The sequence below is a fragment of the Hypanus sabinus genome, chromosome 13, assembly GCF_030144855.1.
Source record: "Hypanus sabinus isolate sHypSab1 chromosome 13, sHypSab1.hap1, whole genome shotgun sequence".
In the NCBI taxonomy this organism is placed as follows: domain Eukaryota; kingdom Metazoa; phylum Chordata; class Chondrichthyes; order Myliobatiformes; family Dasyatidae; genus Hypanus; species Hypanus sabinus.
Genome location: NC_082718.1, coordinates 61,624,698 through 61,641,944, shown reverse-complemented (window position 1 = coordinate 61,641,944; position 17,247 = coordinate 61,624,698). Strand labels below are relative to the sequence as shown.

General features: G+C 44.1%; 1 protein-coding gene across 5 annotated transcripts in view; it reads right to left on the bottom strand.

Moving 5' to 3' along the window:
• Positions 1–14,527, bottom strand: part of LOC132403919 (plexin-C1-like) — a 40,148-nt gene extending 25,621 nt beyond the window's left edge. For 3 of the 5 annotated variants that reach the window (XR_009515392.1, XR_009515393.1, XR_009515394.1), the window contains exons 1-2: positions 13,215–14,527; positions 3,319–3,435 (exon numbers count right to left, since the gene is read on the bottom strand). Coding sequence is in view for 1 of the 5 variants with exons in the window: in XM_059987742.1 (XP_059843725.1) it covers positions 3,319–3,435; positions 13,215–14,189 (1,092 nt within the window). In the remaining 4 variants the exon portion in view is untranslated. The remainder of the gene's footprint in view (positions 1–3,318; positions 3,436–13,214) is intronic. The other 2 variants (XR_009515395.1, XM_059987742.1) reach the window with 2 other exon arrangements.
• Between the last annotated feature and the right edge of the window lie 2,720 nt (positions 14,528–17,247).

Genomic DNA, 17,247 nt, shown 5'->3' with positions numbered 1-17,247 from the left:
CTCTAGAGACCGTAATCTCCTGAAAATCCCAGGAGATTTGCAGTGGCGGTGGGGTCCAGGCCCAGAACATATTGTTGGGTCTTACAGCGAATGCTTAAACAAGCTAAATGCCGGGCCATGTGGATTGAAAAGGCAGGGTGTTGGGAAGATTTGTTTTTTATCCTCACTCTATATACATTGGCTGTTTGTTGGTCTTCTTTTTATTTTTATTTTGTGTTTCTTGTTTTGTGGCTGCCTGAAAGGAGCCAAATCTCAAGGTTGTATAATGAATACGCACTTTGATAATAAATGTACTTTAAAGTTTGCTGATGACACCACTGTCATTGGCCGAGTCAAAAGGGGTGATGAATCAGCATAGAGGAAGGAGGTTGAACATCTGGCTGAGTGGTGTCACAACAACCTCTTACTCAATATGAACAAGACCTAGGAACTGATTATTGACTTCAGGAGGAGAAAGCGGAAGATCAGAGGTGGAGACGGTCAGCAACTTTAAATTCCTCTGTGTTTTTTTCATTTTTAGAATATTTTTATTAATACATAATCTTCTACAACTATAGAATAATAGAAAACTTCAACAAATTAATATGTATACAATTAATAGAGCTGAAGAAAAAAAACTATTCGTAATATATAAAAATGAAAAAAAAATTATATATAGAAAAAAGGAAAAAAAAAGAACCCCATCTAACTGAGAGAAAAAAAAATTAACTACAAAAAAAACCCATTAGGAATCAACCCCCGGAAGCAATACGTTTAACCATCATCTAGATATATAGAAAAAAGTCATCAACCGCCAATTCACATTTTTTAAAAAAAGATGATAAAATTGGAAGGAAACCATATAGAATAATTCAAATTAAATGGTAATATTTGGCAAAAGAACCCCATCTTCTCTCAAAATCAAATCGTGGTTCAAAAGTTCTACTTCCAATTTTTTCCAAGCTGAGACATAACATTACTTGAGAAAACCATTCAATTAATGTCGGGGAAGAGATATCTTTCCATTTTAATAAAATAGCCCTTCTTGCCAACAATGTAACAAATGCAATTACATGTTGATCTGAAGATGAAATACCCTGAATATGATGCAGAACTATTCCAAATAGAACAGTCAATGTATTAGGTTGTAAATTAATTTTCAAAGCTTTAGAGATTGTAGAAAATAAAGATTTCCAAAACAGTTTTAATGAAGAACATGACCAGAACTTATGTGACAAAGTAGCTACTTCAGTTTTACATCAATCACAGTAATTATCTACATCAGGAAATATTTTAGATAGTTTCTCCTTTGTTAAATAATAACGATGGACAATTTTAAATTGAATTAAACAGTGATTGGTAGGAGAAAGCGGAGGATCAGAGGTGGAGAGGGTCAGCAACTTTAAATTCCTCGGTGTTATCATTTTGGTGGACCGATCCTGGAACCAGCACGTAAGTGCAATTTTGAAGAAAGCCCAGCATCATCTCTACTTCCTTAGGATTTTGTGAAAATTCAGCACGTTATTGAAAACTTTGACAACCTTCTATGGATGTGTAGTGAAGAGTGTATTGGCTGGCTGTATCATAGCCTGGTATGGAAACACTAATGCCTTTGAATAGAAAATCCTATAAAAAGTAGTGGAGAAGGACCAGTCCACTACATGTACTGCCATTCCCATTACACAGAGTGTTGTCGCAGGAAAGCAGCATCCATCATCATCCCTCACCACACAGGACATGCTCTCTTCTCACTGCTGCCATCGGGAAGATGGTACAGTGCCTCAGGACTCACACCCTAAGGTTCAGGAACGGTTATTCACCCTCAACCATCAGGCTCTTGAACCAAAGTCACTCAACTTCACTTGTACCATCATTGAAAAGTTCCGACAAACTATGGACACTTTTTCAAGGACTCTTCATTTCCTGTTCTCGATACTTATTGTTTATTAATTAATTTATTATTTCTTTCATTTTGTCTTTGGAGTTCATTGTCCTTTACGCACTGTTTGAATGCCCAAGTTGTGTGGTATTTCATTGATTCTATAATGGTTATTAATGTATTCTATAATGGATGTATTGAGTATGCCCACAAGAAAATGAATCTCAGGGTTATATATGTTGACATACTGTATATGTACTTTGATAATAAATTTACTTTGAACTTTAAAAGTGCAGACCTCTCTCATTCTGGCACCTCAGATCTCATGATCAGGTTTCTGGAGTGCAGCACGAACTCAAACGCCTGTAACAACGGTCAGTGGAATCCATTGTGCACTAAAATTGGACCCTCAGCCTGCAGCTCGTGAACTGCCATCTAGTAAAATTGTTAGAAAACTATGGACCATATGGCTGTGCGTGCAACAAGTTCTGCTCCTATACTTCGGACCGTTGCCTATCCCGGTCCTGATGGAGGTTTGTGACCCAAAATGTTGACTCACACTTGTTGCCAGCACAGACGCTGCTTGACACACGGAGTTCTTCCAGCATCTTGCCAACTCAGGCCACTGCCAAATAAAGCATGAAACTGGCCCAAGGCAAGTGTGCAACAGAGTACGGGTGTGCAACACCCAGAAGGAGTTGTCAAACTACAAGTCAGACATGGCCAGCTGCCTTATGGTGGGACCAAGCTAAGTTCAGCGCCATTCCCAAAACCTTGCTGTAGAGCAATCAGGAATTGGCACTGGTCCTTAAACACACACTCCCTGTGACAGCCTGGCAGGATTGTCTCAGTGAAGAGAAATGGCAAAACATTAGATCCATAGGAAGTGGTTAAATTCACACCGCTGAGTGTAAGGAGTTTCTACGATCTTCCTGGGACCACGTGAACTTCCTCTGGGTCCTCTGGTTTCCCCCATATTCCAAAGATGTATGGGAGAGTGGTAATTGGTTACGTAGCTGTGATTGGGTGACATGGGCTCATTAGGTCAGAGGAGCTGGTATCCTGTTGTATCTCTCAATAAATAACAAAAAAATAGAAGTCTACCAAACCACAGATTGGCAATATTCTCCCTATGCAATGTTCCCTGAAATGGCAAAACCAGCAGACTGTACTCTAGCAATAAGTCAATCCCAGCAAAATCTTCTGACAGAAATCCCAACACACAGATGCACCACTGACAACACTAACCCAGATAACAATAGACAGTGAATATTTGCATATCTGGAGCCTCAGATCGGCTCATTATTTCTAAATAAAATTTACACATTGTGTTTTGACCTAAAGTACTTAAGCTATCCTCATTAGAAATAAAAGTGTACAGCTCCAGCAAAACAGTATGATGCCATTTTAGGAAGGGTTTTGTAAAGCTATATAGTTAACCTGTAAATAATGGTCCTGACCTTAATTAATTGTCCATCTTCTGTCCCAAGGAACAGTACAGTCCAGTTCTGCACCAATGTTGCTGACACTGAGAGCAATCCAGGGTAATTAAACAGTGGTGTTCTGTCTAATTGATTCTAAAAGGGAAACAAAATTAAGGACAAACTGTAAAAAGACAATGAAACTATTAGTAGTAACATTACCACTTTAATTAACGCAGGTATAATTTTCTTAAGTCAAATCAAGTCAAATCACTTTTTATTGTCATGTCGACCATAACTGCTGGTACAGTACACAGTAAAAACGAGATGTTTTTCAGGACCATGGTGCTACATGAAACTATACAAAAACTACACTGAACTACGTAAAAACAACACAGGAAAAAACTACACTAGACCACAGACCTACCCAGGATTGCATAAAGTGCACAAAACAGTGCAAGCATTACAATAAATAATAAACAAGACAACAGGCACAGTTGAGGGAAGTAAGTTGGTGTCAGTCCAGGCTCTGGGTATTGAGGAGTCTGATGGCTTGGGGGAAGAAACTGTTACATAGTCTGGTCGTGAGAGCCCAAATGCCTTTTCCCAGATGGCAGGAAGGAGAAGAGTTTGTATGAGGGGTGTGTGGGGTCCTTCATAATGCTGTTTGCTTTGCGGATACAGCGTGCAGTATAAATGTCTGTAATGGCGGGCAGAGAGACCCCAGTGATCTTCTCAGCTGACCTCACTATCCATTGCAGGGTCTTGCGATCCAAGATGGTGTGATTTCCGAACCAGGCAGTGATGCAGCTGCTCAGGATGCTCTCAATACTGCTCCTGTAGAATGTGATGAGGATGGGGGGTGGGAGATGGACTTTTCTCAGCCTTAGCAGAAAGTAGAGATGCTGCTGGGCTTTCTTTGCAATGGAGCTGGTGTTGAGGGACCAGGTGAGATTCTCCATCAGGTGAACACCAAGAAATTTGGTGCTCTTTATGATCTCTACCGAGGAGCCGTCAATGTTCAGTGGGGAGTGGTCGCTCCGTGCCCTCTTGAAGTCAACAACCATCTCTTTTATTTTGTTCACATTCAGAGGCAGGTTGTTGGCTCTGCACCAGTCCGTTAGCCACTGCACCTCCTGACTTGTCGTTCTTGCTGATGAGACCCACCGCGGTCATGTCATCGGCGAACTTGATGATGTGGTTCGAGCTGTGTGTTGCAGCACAGTCGTGGGTCAGCAGAGTGAACAGCAGTGGACTGAGCACACAACCCTGGGGAGCCCCTGTACTCAGTGTGATGGTGCTGGAGATGCTGCTCCTGATCCGGACTGACTGAGATCTCCCAGTCGGGAAGTCTAGGATCCAGTTGCAGAGGGAGGTGATCAGGCCCAGTAGGCTCAGCTTTCCAATCAGTTTCTGAGGGATGATTGTGTTGAATGCTGAACTGAAGTCTATGAACAGCATCCGAACTTACGTATCTTTTTTGTCCAGGTGGGTTAGGGCCAGGTGGAGGGTGATGGCAATGGGATCGTCTGTTGAGCGGTTGGGGCGGTACGCGAACTGCAGGGGGTCCAGTGAGGGGGGCAGCAGGGTCTTGATATGCCTCATGACGAGCCTCTCGAAACACTTCATGATGATGGATGTGAGTGCAACGGGATGGTAGTCATTGAGGCAGGACACTGAAGACTTTCAGCACGGGGACGATGATGGTGGCCTTGAAGCATGTTGGAACGGTGGCGCTGCTCAGTGAGATGTTGAAGATGTCAGTGAGAACATCTGCTAGCTGGTCTGCACATCCTCTGAGCACTCTACCAGGAATATTGTCTGGTCCAGCAGCATTCTGTGGGCTGACCCTGCACAGAGCTCTTCTCACATCGGCCACGGTGAGACACAGCACCTGGTCATTTGGAGAAGGGGTGGACTTCCTCACCACCATGTCAACATCATGTTCTTTTGTTCTCTCTCTCCCTTCCCCTTTCTCCCCACACCACCCCCCACCACCAGTGTCCTTCCTTCTTTATCCTCCTGAGTCTCTCTCTCCCTCATATCCCAAAGTATCTTCCTGAATATGACTCTGATTCTAATTGATGTAGCAGATATTAATTCAAGCGAGATCCATTCTTCATTTCTTATTGTAGATTGCAAGCGGTGATCAGTTTGAGTTTAACAGGACACCTTTGCAAACAAACCGTATTATTTAACAGACCACTGACTGCAGGCCCACACCACAGGTTGGCTGCTAAGAGGTAGTTCTCATAAGCTTCAACCAAACGTTAGACAATGGGGTTATGTTAATTGACTTGTAACAAACCAGGCAACTATGGGCTAAGTTATTTGTACCAATGTATCCAAATTCAAGGAAGCTTGCAAAGCAGTCTGATACGATCACCTAGCACATCAAACATGGCATAGCTTATCTATCAATAGTTTGGATATTTTTGTGCTCAGGTAGTCAGCTCTCACATCAGGAATCTCGGGCATCAGAGAATCTCAGGTTCTCTGTCCTTAGAAGCTTTTAAACAATCTACATGAATCAGTTTGCCCAGAAAAGACATTTGAATCTTCAAGGCATCTTATCAACCACATTGTGCTTCTACTGCAAATGTGTACTTCAAAGGACTCACTTGTCAGACAGAGAATATTGAAGTAAGCAAGTCATTGTAGCTTTTGAAATTGCATTGCATTTTTTACTATTAGCAATCTCCTCAAGAATATAAAGTCTTGATGTACTTTGAGTTTAGGAAACTCTACCGAGAGGATCTCCAAGCAAGTGCCTGTTTGTCATGATGAATAAACACTTCCATATTTATCAACTTCTCCTGTTTCTCCAGTCACAACATGGTCCAAATGATCCAAGATTCCCATCCAAGCTAGTCCCATTTGACAGTGTTTGGTCCATATCCCTCTAAACCTTTCCTATCCACGTACCTGTCCAAGTACCCTTAAATGTTGTCAGCCACTTCCTGGCATGAGCAGATACATTAGGGGCATATAAGAAATTCTGATAGGCACGTAGATGATAGAAAAATGGAAGACAATGTAGAAGGGAAGGGGTATTTTTAACTTTTATTTAGTGACATGGTAACAGGCCCTTCTGATCCAATGGGCCTGTGCTGCCCAATTATACCCATGTGACCAATTATCCTACTAATTTGCACACTTTGGTTTGTGGGAGGAAACCCATACAGTTATTGGGGTGGAACATACAAACTTCTCACAGATGTTGGCAGGAATTGAACCTGGGTTGCTGGCACTATGATTATGTTACATAAACAACCAGGCTATCATGATGCCCCAAAGGAATTCCTCTAGAAACAAACAAATGTCCGATATACAACCTGTCATGTCTGTGCAGTTTGTGACTACAATGCAACCAAGAGCATTGTATGGGCATTGTCCATTATTTCAAAGTTCAAAGGTCCAAAGTCTGTACACATCACAATACACTACTGAGAATCATTTTCTTGCAGCAGAACAAAGAAATACAATAGAATCAATGAAAAAACACAGACTGACAACCACTGTGCAAAAGAAAACAAAAGTTGAAAATACAAAAAAAAAGAGGTAATAAATAAATAATAGAGAGAACATGAGTTGTTGAGTCCTTGACAGTGGTTGTGGAATCAGTTCAGTGGTGGGGTAGGTGAAGTTATCCACGCTGGTTCAGGAGTTCAGCAGCTGAACGGCAACAACTGTTCCAAAACTGGGTGGGGAGGGACCCGAGCTCCTGCAGCTCCCTCCCGATGGTAGCAGCAAGATGAGAGCATGATGGGGTTGGTGGGGTGGGGGTCCCTGATGATGGGTACTGCCCTCCTGTGGCAGCATTCCCAGCAGACATTTATTTGAGCACCTTTGGGCATTCCCAGTTCCTGAAGATGTCAATACTTTGAGTGAAATATTGAAAGGTGAAAACCAGCTGGGTGATGCTGGTCACTGTGTAGGGAATAAGACAGCAGTAGAGCATAAAACAATGTTGTGCCAATCATGTAACCTAGTCCAGAAGTGCCTAGGATTTCCTTACTGCATAGCCCTCTATTTTTCTAAGCTCCATGTACCTATCTAAGAGTCTCTTAAAAGACCCCATCGTATCCTTCTTTACCACCTTCGCTGGTAATGTATTCCACCCACCCAACCACCATTCTCTGTAAAAAACATAGCTGTGACAACGCCCTTGTACCTACTTACAAGCACCTTAAAACCATGCATCCACGTCCTTCCTGTAATGGGGTGACCAGAACTGAACACAGTACTCTGAGTGGGGTCTGTCTAAGGGTTTATATAGTTGTAACATTACCTCATGGCTCTTGGACTCAATCCCATGGTTGATGAATGCCAACAGACCGTACTTCTTCTTAGCAACACTGTCAACCTGTGCAGCAGTTTTGAGTGTCATATGGAGACAAGATCTCACTGATCCTCCACATTGCCAAGAGTCTTACCATTAATTCTGTCTCGTCAGCCCAGTTCTACATCCTATCAATGTCCCACTCTAACCTCTGACAAACCTCATCACCCACAACTTTTGTATCATCCACAAACTAACTAACCCATCCTTCTACTTCCTCATCCAGGTCATTTTTAAAAATTGCAAAGAGCAGGGGTTCCAGAACAGATCCCTGCAGAACACCACTGGTCACTGTCCTCCATGAAGAATATAAACCACCCACAACCACCCTTTGCCTTCTGATCCATGAAACAAGGTCTCCTTGGATCCCATACCATAAAGCTCCCATAAAGCTGCGAGTGGTGAAGCACCCGATAAACAGTTGCCATTTCTGCTGTCTCTCCCATTTCAGCCACTGAATCTTGTAACTCCGCCAGAGTTGTCATAGGTCTCTTGGTGGCCTCCCTCACTAGTCCTCTACTTGCACAGGGGGGTCACTCAGATTTTGAGGACGGCCTGCTCCAGGCAGATTTACGGCTGTGCCATATTCTTTCCACTTCTTGATGATTGACTTAACTGCAAGGGATATTCAGTGACTTGGAAGCTTCCTTGTATCTATCTCCTGACTTGTGCTTTTCAATAACCTTTTGCAGAGTTTCTTGGAGTGTTCTTTTATCTCCATGATGTACATTTTGCCATGATACTGACTCACCAGCAGTTGGACCTTCCAGATACAGGTGTATTTTTACTACAATCCAATGAAACACCTTGACTGCACACAGGTCTGCAAAAACAGATCTCCATTTATCTAATCATGTGACTTCTAAGACCAATTGGCTGCACAAGTGATGATTTATTGTCATATTAAAGGGGGTGGGGGAGGAGGTGAATACTTGTACAATCAATTATCTGATGTTTCATTTCTCTACCCATATTGTCCACGTTAGCACAGCAGAGAGCATGGTGCTATTACAGATCAGGGTATCGGAGTTCAGAGTTCAATTCCAGTGTCCCCGTAAGAACGTTTGTACCTTCATCCCTTGTACACGTGGGTTTTCTCCAGCTCTCCAGTTTCCTCCCACAGCTCAAAGACGTCCCAGGTCACTAGGGTAATTGGTCACTGTAAACTGTTCCATGATCAGGCTAGGGTTAATCAGTAGGTAGTTGGGCATTGTGGCTCATTGGGTCAGAAAGGCCTATTCTGCACTGTATCTCTAAATAAATAAATAAATAGACAACTGATCTTTAAAGCACTGCATTCTTTTTTAGTCTTCCCTGCTACCCACAACACCACCAATCTGTGCATGATCTGTAAACTTACCAACACAGGCATCTACATTTTCAACCAGGTCATTGATATAGATCACATACAGCTGAGGTCTCAGTGTGGATTGCTGTTGAACATCACTAGTCACTGGCCTCCAGCTAGAATGAGTCCTATCAACCAGTACCTCAGACTTCTATGGCAGGCCAGTTCTAAATCCAGATGGACAATTCACCAACAATCCCAGGACTCTTAATCTTCTGGACACCTCCCATGAGGGATCTTGTCTAACATCCATGTAGACAACATTCACAGCTCTAACTTCATCAATCACCTTCATTACCTCCTCAAAACAGTTATAAAACACAACTTGCTCTGCACAAAACCACACAGGATCTCCCTAATTACACAGTGGTTTTCCAAATACTCATTATGTCTATCCTTAGAATTCTCTCCAGTATCTTTCCAAACACCGACATGAGACTCAGCAGTCTATAGTTCCCAGGGTTATCCCTCTTTCCCTTATTGAATACTGGAACAGCACGAGGTACTTGCAAGTCCTCTAGGACCTTCTCTGTGGCTATAGAGGACACAGAGATGTTGGTCAAGGCCCCAGCAATCTCATCTCTTGCCTTTCTCAATAACCTGGGGTTTATTGCGTCAGGACCTGGGTACTTATCCACCTCAATGCTCTTAAAACAATCCAACACTATTTCTTTCTTGATCTCAAAGTTCCCTGTCAAATTAGCACACTCTACACTGATCCCCCAACCCTCCATGCCCTTTCCTTGGTAAATACTGATGCAACACACTTATCCTCACTCACATGCCAAGCACATGCCCCCCCCCCCATTTTATTCCTCAGGTGGCCTTATCTGCTCCCTACTTGCTATCCTGCTCTTGATGTATGTACAGAATGCTTTGGGATTGTCTTTAATCCAACTTGCCAAGGACTTCGCATTGCCCTTCCTGGCTTTCCTAATTCATCTTCTTCAGTTATTTTCTGGCTTCTTAATCTTCAACACTCTGTTTGATTTTAGCATCCTAAACCTGACATACCTCTTCTATTTCTTCTTGATTAATTTCACAACCTCAACATTCAATGTCCTTGTCCTTTCTTCTTACTGTAACATACCTCTCCTGTCCTGTCCCCTATTTTGTGTAGTTAGTTATTAAACACTTTCTACACGTCAAGTGTGATCTTACCAAAAACCAGCTATTCCCAATTAACTTTCCTGAGTTCCTGCCTAATGCTCTATCAATTTGCCCTGCTCCAATTTAATACTCTCCTACAAGGTCCATGTTTATCCTTATTTACAGCTATCTTAAAACTTAAAGAGTTATGGTCACTGTTCCCCAACTGTTTCCATTCTCAGTCACCTGGCCAGGCTCTTTACCCAACACCAGGTCTGATATGGCCCCTCCTTTTGTTGGCCTATAAAGGTTGATTTAAGAAACCCTCCTAGATGCACCTAGCAAATTCTATCCCATCTAAAGTACTGGCACTAAGGAGGTCCCAGTCTTTATTAGGGAAGTTAGTCACCCATTAGAAAGACACTGTTGTTTTTGCACCTTTTCCTAATCTGTCTGTTTCTCAGTTTCCTGGTGGCCATTAGGGGGTTTGTGGTATAATGCCAGAGTTATTGCTTCTTTATTATTTTTGAACTCTACTCATATAGACTGAGTACCATTAAGATATTGTCCCTGATTAACAGCAAAACTCCTCTCCTCACCAATCCCAGTCCTTTTATCTGCTTCTCTGTCTTTTCTAAAATATTGGGAGGGGGAGGGGGCAGGCGAAGGTAAGGGGACAAGATGGATGTATTTAAAAGTAGCAACACACACAAAATGCTGATGGAACACAGCAGGCCAGGCAGCATCTATAAGGAGAAGCACTGTCGACGTTTCGGGCCGAGACCCTTCATCAGGACTAACTGAAAGGAAAGATAGTAAGAGATTTGAAAGTGGGGGGGGTGGAATGCGAAATGATAGGAGCAGACCGGAGGGGGGTGGGGTGAAGCTGAGACCTGGAAAGTTGATTGGCAAAAGGGATACAGAGCTGGAAACGGGAAAAAATCATGGGACGGGAGGCCTAGGAAGAAAGAAAGGGGGAGTGGAGCACCAGAGGGAGATGGAGAACAGGCAGAGTGATGGGCAGAGAGAGAAAAAAAGGGGGGAAAAACTAAATATATCAGGGATGGGGTAAGAAGGGGAGGAGGGGCATTATTGGAAGTTAGAGAAGTCATTGTTCATGGAGGCTACCCAGCCGGTATATAAGGTGTTGTTCCTCCAACCTGAGTGTGGCTTCATCTTGATAGTAGAGGAGGCCATGGATAGACATATCAGAATGGGAATGGGACGTGGAATTAAAATGTGTGGCCACTGGGAGATCCTGCTTTCTCTGGCGGACAGAGCATAGGTGTTCAGTGAAACGGTCTCCCAGTCTGCATCGGGTCTCACCAATATATAAAAGACCACACCGGGAGCACCAGACGCAGTATACCACACCAGCCAACTCACAGGTGAAGTGTCGCCTCACCTGGAAGGAGTAGCTGGTGTATATCACGTCTGGTTATGTGACGACTGACAACGGGCTTGCAATCTCTGAAGAGTATTGATAATGGTTACAGTCTCCCAGTGTATAAAGACACTGCCCAGAAGGTGGCAATGGCAAACCGCTTCTATATAAAAGTTTGCCAAGAACAATCAGGGTCATGGAAAGATTATGTTTGTACATCATATGACATGGACATAATGAACAAATGAACCTTTCCTATCCTTCTTAAACACACCTATGCACCCTCTCCTACACACTGTTCCTAAGTGTGGGCCTCTTCTTAGCGTTAAAATTAAAACCCAGTTTCTGGACCTTACTCCGAATTTTCAGTGGAGGGGTGAGGTGGCACCTCTGGGGTGGTTGGGAACAACTTACACCAATTAATTTAGTTTGATGGCTCCTTTGATCGACCTCCCTGCTGAGGGAACTCGGCCCCTCCTGTACATACTGTCTGGACCTCTCATAATATTACAAACCTTTGGAAGATCTCCCCTCAGTAGCTGTGTCTGAAGACAAACTGTCTCAGTTTAATTGTCTGTTTCTGCCAAACCAGCGTTCATCAACCTCAGCAAAATTCTGACAAACTGTCTCCTGTGGTGCTTTCAGTCCTTCCTGAATTTTAGTGACCAGAACTGTACAGGAGATTCTAGCTTTGTCCTAATGAATTTTATAAAGTTTTAGTTTGACCTCCCTGTAAATCAAATCTTCTGCTTCTATTAAACAATATGAAACTGTTAGCTTTCCCAGTTACAGGAAAAAGATTGTGTGAGTGCATTCCCTCATTTTGGTTTCAACCAGCACCATTCCTCTGATCCTCTCTCCTTCCAAGGCCTGTCAGTCTCTAATATTTTTTCTTGCACCCTCATTGCCTTCCTAATCTCTTTTTTCATGTCACTCCAGCCCCTTCCTCACCAAACCAGGTTTTCTGCTGCCTTGCAGTCTTGGTTCTGTAAAATACTTCCCCATTTTGCCTGTAAGTTTCACAATCTCCACAGGGCCCAGAACTAAAAGTTCCCCTTTTCTGCCTTCTGATTAAATCAGTGAAATCACAGTGCCACGGTGGGTCCAAATAATGAGCAAGTATTTCCCTTTCTGTTGATAGTCCTGATTTAATTAAATAAAGTTAAATTGCTCAGCTTCCAACCGGATTTGAATTCATTGCCACAGACGGCAGCGGAGGCTGTCATTGGGTCTATTTAAAACAGGTTGGCAGGTTCTTGATTAGTCAGAGTATCAAAGGGATGGGGGGAGGCAGGAGAATGAGGTTGATAGAGGAAATAAATCAGTCACGATGGAATGGCAAAGCAGACTCGATGGGACGATGGGATTCTGCACTCCGTCGCATGGTCTAGTGGCCGTAATGTGGGTCGGTAATGTGGGTCCCTGCAGGAGTTAGTGAGCTGATTTTATCCCAAAGCGCTGCCTGCTAATCTGTTGTCCAAATATTCACCCTTGGCCGGTCCGCCAGGTCTCACTGCTCAAATGAGCAGAGTGCTCTTGGGATTCAGTAAGTTTATTTGACAAATGTTGGTGTACGCTAGGGAAATACTCCGCTTTAGTGATGTCTCCCTATAGATGCTGCCTGGCCTGCTGTGTTCCACCAGCATTTTGTGTGTGTTGTTGTTTGAATTTCCAGCATCTGCAGATTTCCTCGTGTTTACTCTGCTTTAGTGATTTATTTGCCCTTAATTCGACGTGGAACCTGGTGAAATTATGACCAAGAGCAAACTTACCTGATCTGTGCTTTTATATCGGTCAAGCTGCTCCAAGTTGTAAACGCAGAGGGCATTGTGCTGGGGTTGTTTCTGTCGAGAGAAGACTACAGCCATGAAGGACTGGGAGAGAGGGGTCCGGATGTGGGCGGATGATAGAACCTGAAGATTTCCATTCCCGGTCAGTCGGCAGGATACATTGACCAGAGCGTCGGACCGAAACAGCTCGTCGTTCCCTAACAGAGGACCTTCCACGGAGAAAATCTGGGGGCCGCTCATGTTGGTATTGAGTGAGATGTAGAAACGGTTGCTCCAAAAGAAACCCTGGACAAATTGGTGCTCCGCGGAATTCGGAAACTTGACAACCGGTTCTTTAAAAGCGGAGTCATAATGAAGAAAGGTGTCCGATCCCTCCAGTAATCTCAGAAAGACCTGCGCTTCCTCTATCGCGTAGTAACTGCTATTGCCCACGCAGCTTTGGGGGACAAACCTGCTATTTTCGCCGGTGGCCGTGACGGCCGTCAGCATGTAAGACTTTCGATTGAATTCGACTGGGAAAGCGACGGTGGAGGCGCGGGGATCTTGCGCGGCCACTCGGCCCAAACTGTCCTCCTTGAAGTCGCTGATGTTGCTCAGTTGACGCACCTCACAGGCGCCCGTTCTTACCGTGCCACAGGTGAGCAGATGCTGGTTCTTCTCGTCCACCACCAGGATCCTGTTCACATTATCGGTGTTCTTCCAGGGAACGCAGCAACCACCTCTCTGCGTGCACGGCCCGTCCACCCGCGGCCCGGTGCTCACCCTCGTCTCCAGCGCCAGGCTCCGGTTGAACTGGTACAGAGAGTTGTCGGTGGCCACATACACCCTGCCGCCGTCGCGGGCGCTCATTGCGATGTTATTGGTGCGAGAGTCAAACTGGTAGCTGGGCTCCGTAGATATAGCATGGAGACCGGTAAGGAGCAGGAGGCAGAGGTGAAGCCCCTTTGGAGGATACATGGACGACGGATTTAACGCACAGCCGCGCAGAGGCAGACTAGTAGTGCACAAGACCTTCCATTGGACTGCGCTCCCAACTCGCTCGGTGGCACAACTTACAGAGAGAGACAGTGGTACTCGCTTCCTTTTCCGTTTGAATTTCCTGCCGCTACTTCAGTTTTACACACTGAAGCGCAGCCTGTCGGTGCGGCTGGGAGAAATGCTCTCCACTTCGCACTCGGTCCGGAACCTGGCTCCGCGTTGTTCCCCGAACCCGCTTAAACGAATCCACAGTCTCTGGCAGTCAGCTCCTGCCGACTGATGATATTTCCTCCTGACCGACTTCCTCGCATTTATGCGACTAGTTTGTGCCCCTCTCTGTGGGAAATAGACCCTTTCTATTTACACCACCGAGGCTTACCATCTCATACACTTCATTTGCGACGCCTTTCAGATTGGCTTTTAAATCTTAGCAGAATTCCGAACTTGCTCCCTGTAATGGTCTGGAATTATTTCATCTGAGTTCGGTAATTTATACATATAATGAAAAGAGTTCTTGTGCTTTTTCTATCCAATATTTCACAAACCTCCTCGTTACCTCGAACACGGACACCTCTTCCCCTTCTTCCTGCACTCCTCCCTCTCCTTTCCTTTCCTCCACCCTGTCCCTCATCTTCCACACCCTCCATCTCGTCCTTCATCTCCCTCACTACCTCACTCTCCACTCATCCCTTATCTCTCCTCCTCTTTCTCCCCCTCCCCTCAATCCTCACGACCCTCATCTCTCCCTTACCCTTCACCTCATCCTCATCTCAACACCTCTCACTTATCCTCCCCTCATCTCCCTCACCTCTTCCTCACTCTCCACTCATCCCTTATCTCTCCTCTTCTCCCCCTCCCCTCAATCCTCACGACCCTCATCTCTCCCTTACCCTTCACCTCATCCTCATCTCAACACCTCTCACTTATCCTCCCCTCATCTCCCTCACCTCTTCCTCACTCTCCACTCATCCCTTATCTCTCCTCTTCTCCCCCTCCCCTCAATCCTCACGACCCTCATCTCTCCCTTACCCTTCACCTCATCCTCATCTCAACACCTCTCACTTATCCTCCCCTCATCTCCCTCACCTCTTCCTCACTCTCCACCTCATCCCTCATACCCCTCCCTCACCCTCCACCCCATCCTTCATCTTTCCCACCCCTCCCTCACCCTCATCTGTCACCTCCAGACACAGTTTATCCTTTATTGGCCGAAATAAACTCTGATGTTTCCTCGGTTATTCTCTTGTTCTTTGGTTTTACAAGGCTCCTCTTTGCTTTCCCAATTTTGCCTTTAATTTCACTCCTGAACTTCAGTACTTTCAATGCCATTTCTAAAAATAAGTAGGTTTCTTTTCCTAGGACTAAGTAACATGGAATGCACCCCACAGCTTGGTCATTTGGTCCAGCTGGTCATTGTCAGTGTGTGTTCTTCAAACAATTCCCCACCTTCCCCCACCACTGTGCCATGATTCCTCTCCATTCCTTTATCAATACACCAAAGCTGCCCTCAAACTTACCAATTTCACCACCTTCATATGGCAACAATTTCTATGTTCTCATCACCATCTGTGAAACGTGGAAATAGTGGGTATGAATTTAAGATACAGATGTGAAATAGATCGGTTAGTTGATTTGGGTCACAACAACTTTGCATGCAAATCAGTAAGTCAAAGAATTGATTGTGGACTTCAAGAAGAGGGAATTCAAGGGAACACACACTAATCCTCATTGTGGGTCAGCAGTGGAAAGAGTGAGCAGTTTCATGTTCCTGTGTCACCATCTCTGAAGATCTATCCTGAGACCAATATACTGATGCAATTGTGAAGAAAGCTATGAGGAATTTGAGGAGGTTTATTATGCAAGACTAGCAAATTACTACAGATGTACCATCCTAACTGCATAACCTGTATATTTAAGGAGAACATTCCAAATGGTTGCATCACTGGTGTGAAGGGGTCAATGTACAGGATTAGAAAAAAGCTGCAGAGGATTGTAAACTCAGCCAGCTCCATCATGGGCACTAGTGTTCCCTTGCATCTTCAAAAGGTGATTCCTTAAAAAAGTGGTATCCATCATTAAGGACTCTCACTGCCTCTTCTCATTGCTACCATCAGAGGAGGTACAGGGGCCGAAAGACATTTTAGAAACAGCTTCTTCCCTTCCTGCATCAGATTTCTGAATGGACCATGAACACTACTGAATATTATAGCTCTCTTATTGAACAATTCCTTTATTTTTTATATCCGTCTTGTAACACAGATTTTTTATGTCTTGCACTGCCACAAAACAACATTTCACAACATATGAGTATGCCAATGATAATAAACCTGATCCTGGTTCTAACATGTTTGTCTGGTAGGAACAATTCAGAGCCAGGACTCACTACAATGCTTGGTGTTGCTGGATGTGTGAAAGAACAATCCAGTCAGTCCCATTCTCCAACTTCCCTCCAAATATTACAAATTTCTCCATCTGAACTAGTTATCCAACATAACAATACAACTGCTTATAGTGCAATCCATACTCTTAATAAACTTGTGACATTAAAGGTGTATGAGTTGGTAAGTTAATTGGCCACTGAAAATAGCCCCTAGCATGTAGATAGGTGGTAGAACTTGGAGAAGTTGCTGGGAATGTGCATGTTCAAGGGAAGATGAAGGATAAAAACAGGAGCTTGGTTAATGATGTGGACTCAAAGGTCCAGGTTGTATCTCTCCACAACTCAAGAATCATCTCTGGTTCTTTTGCTAATCACTGATGTTTGGAATTCCAAAACTAACAGCACCATGGTACAGTGAATGAGCAACCAACATCTCAATGGACAAGAACTGTTCTCATCCGCAATATCAACATCCCAGGAATGGATAATATTTAATTAGATAATATTACTTAGAAGCAGGACATCTTGACCACAGTGCTGGGACATTTGATTGCCACCAGCTCAAGGGGGCTTCAAACATGAAGCTGAGCATAGTCACAATGGACCAATGAAAGAAGATTCATTAAGGATGTGACTAGTAGAATGGATAAGAGGGAC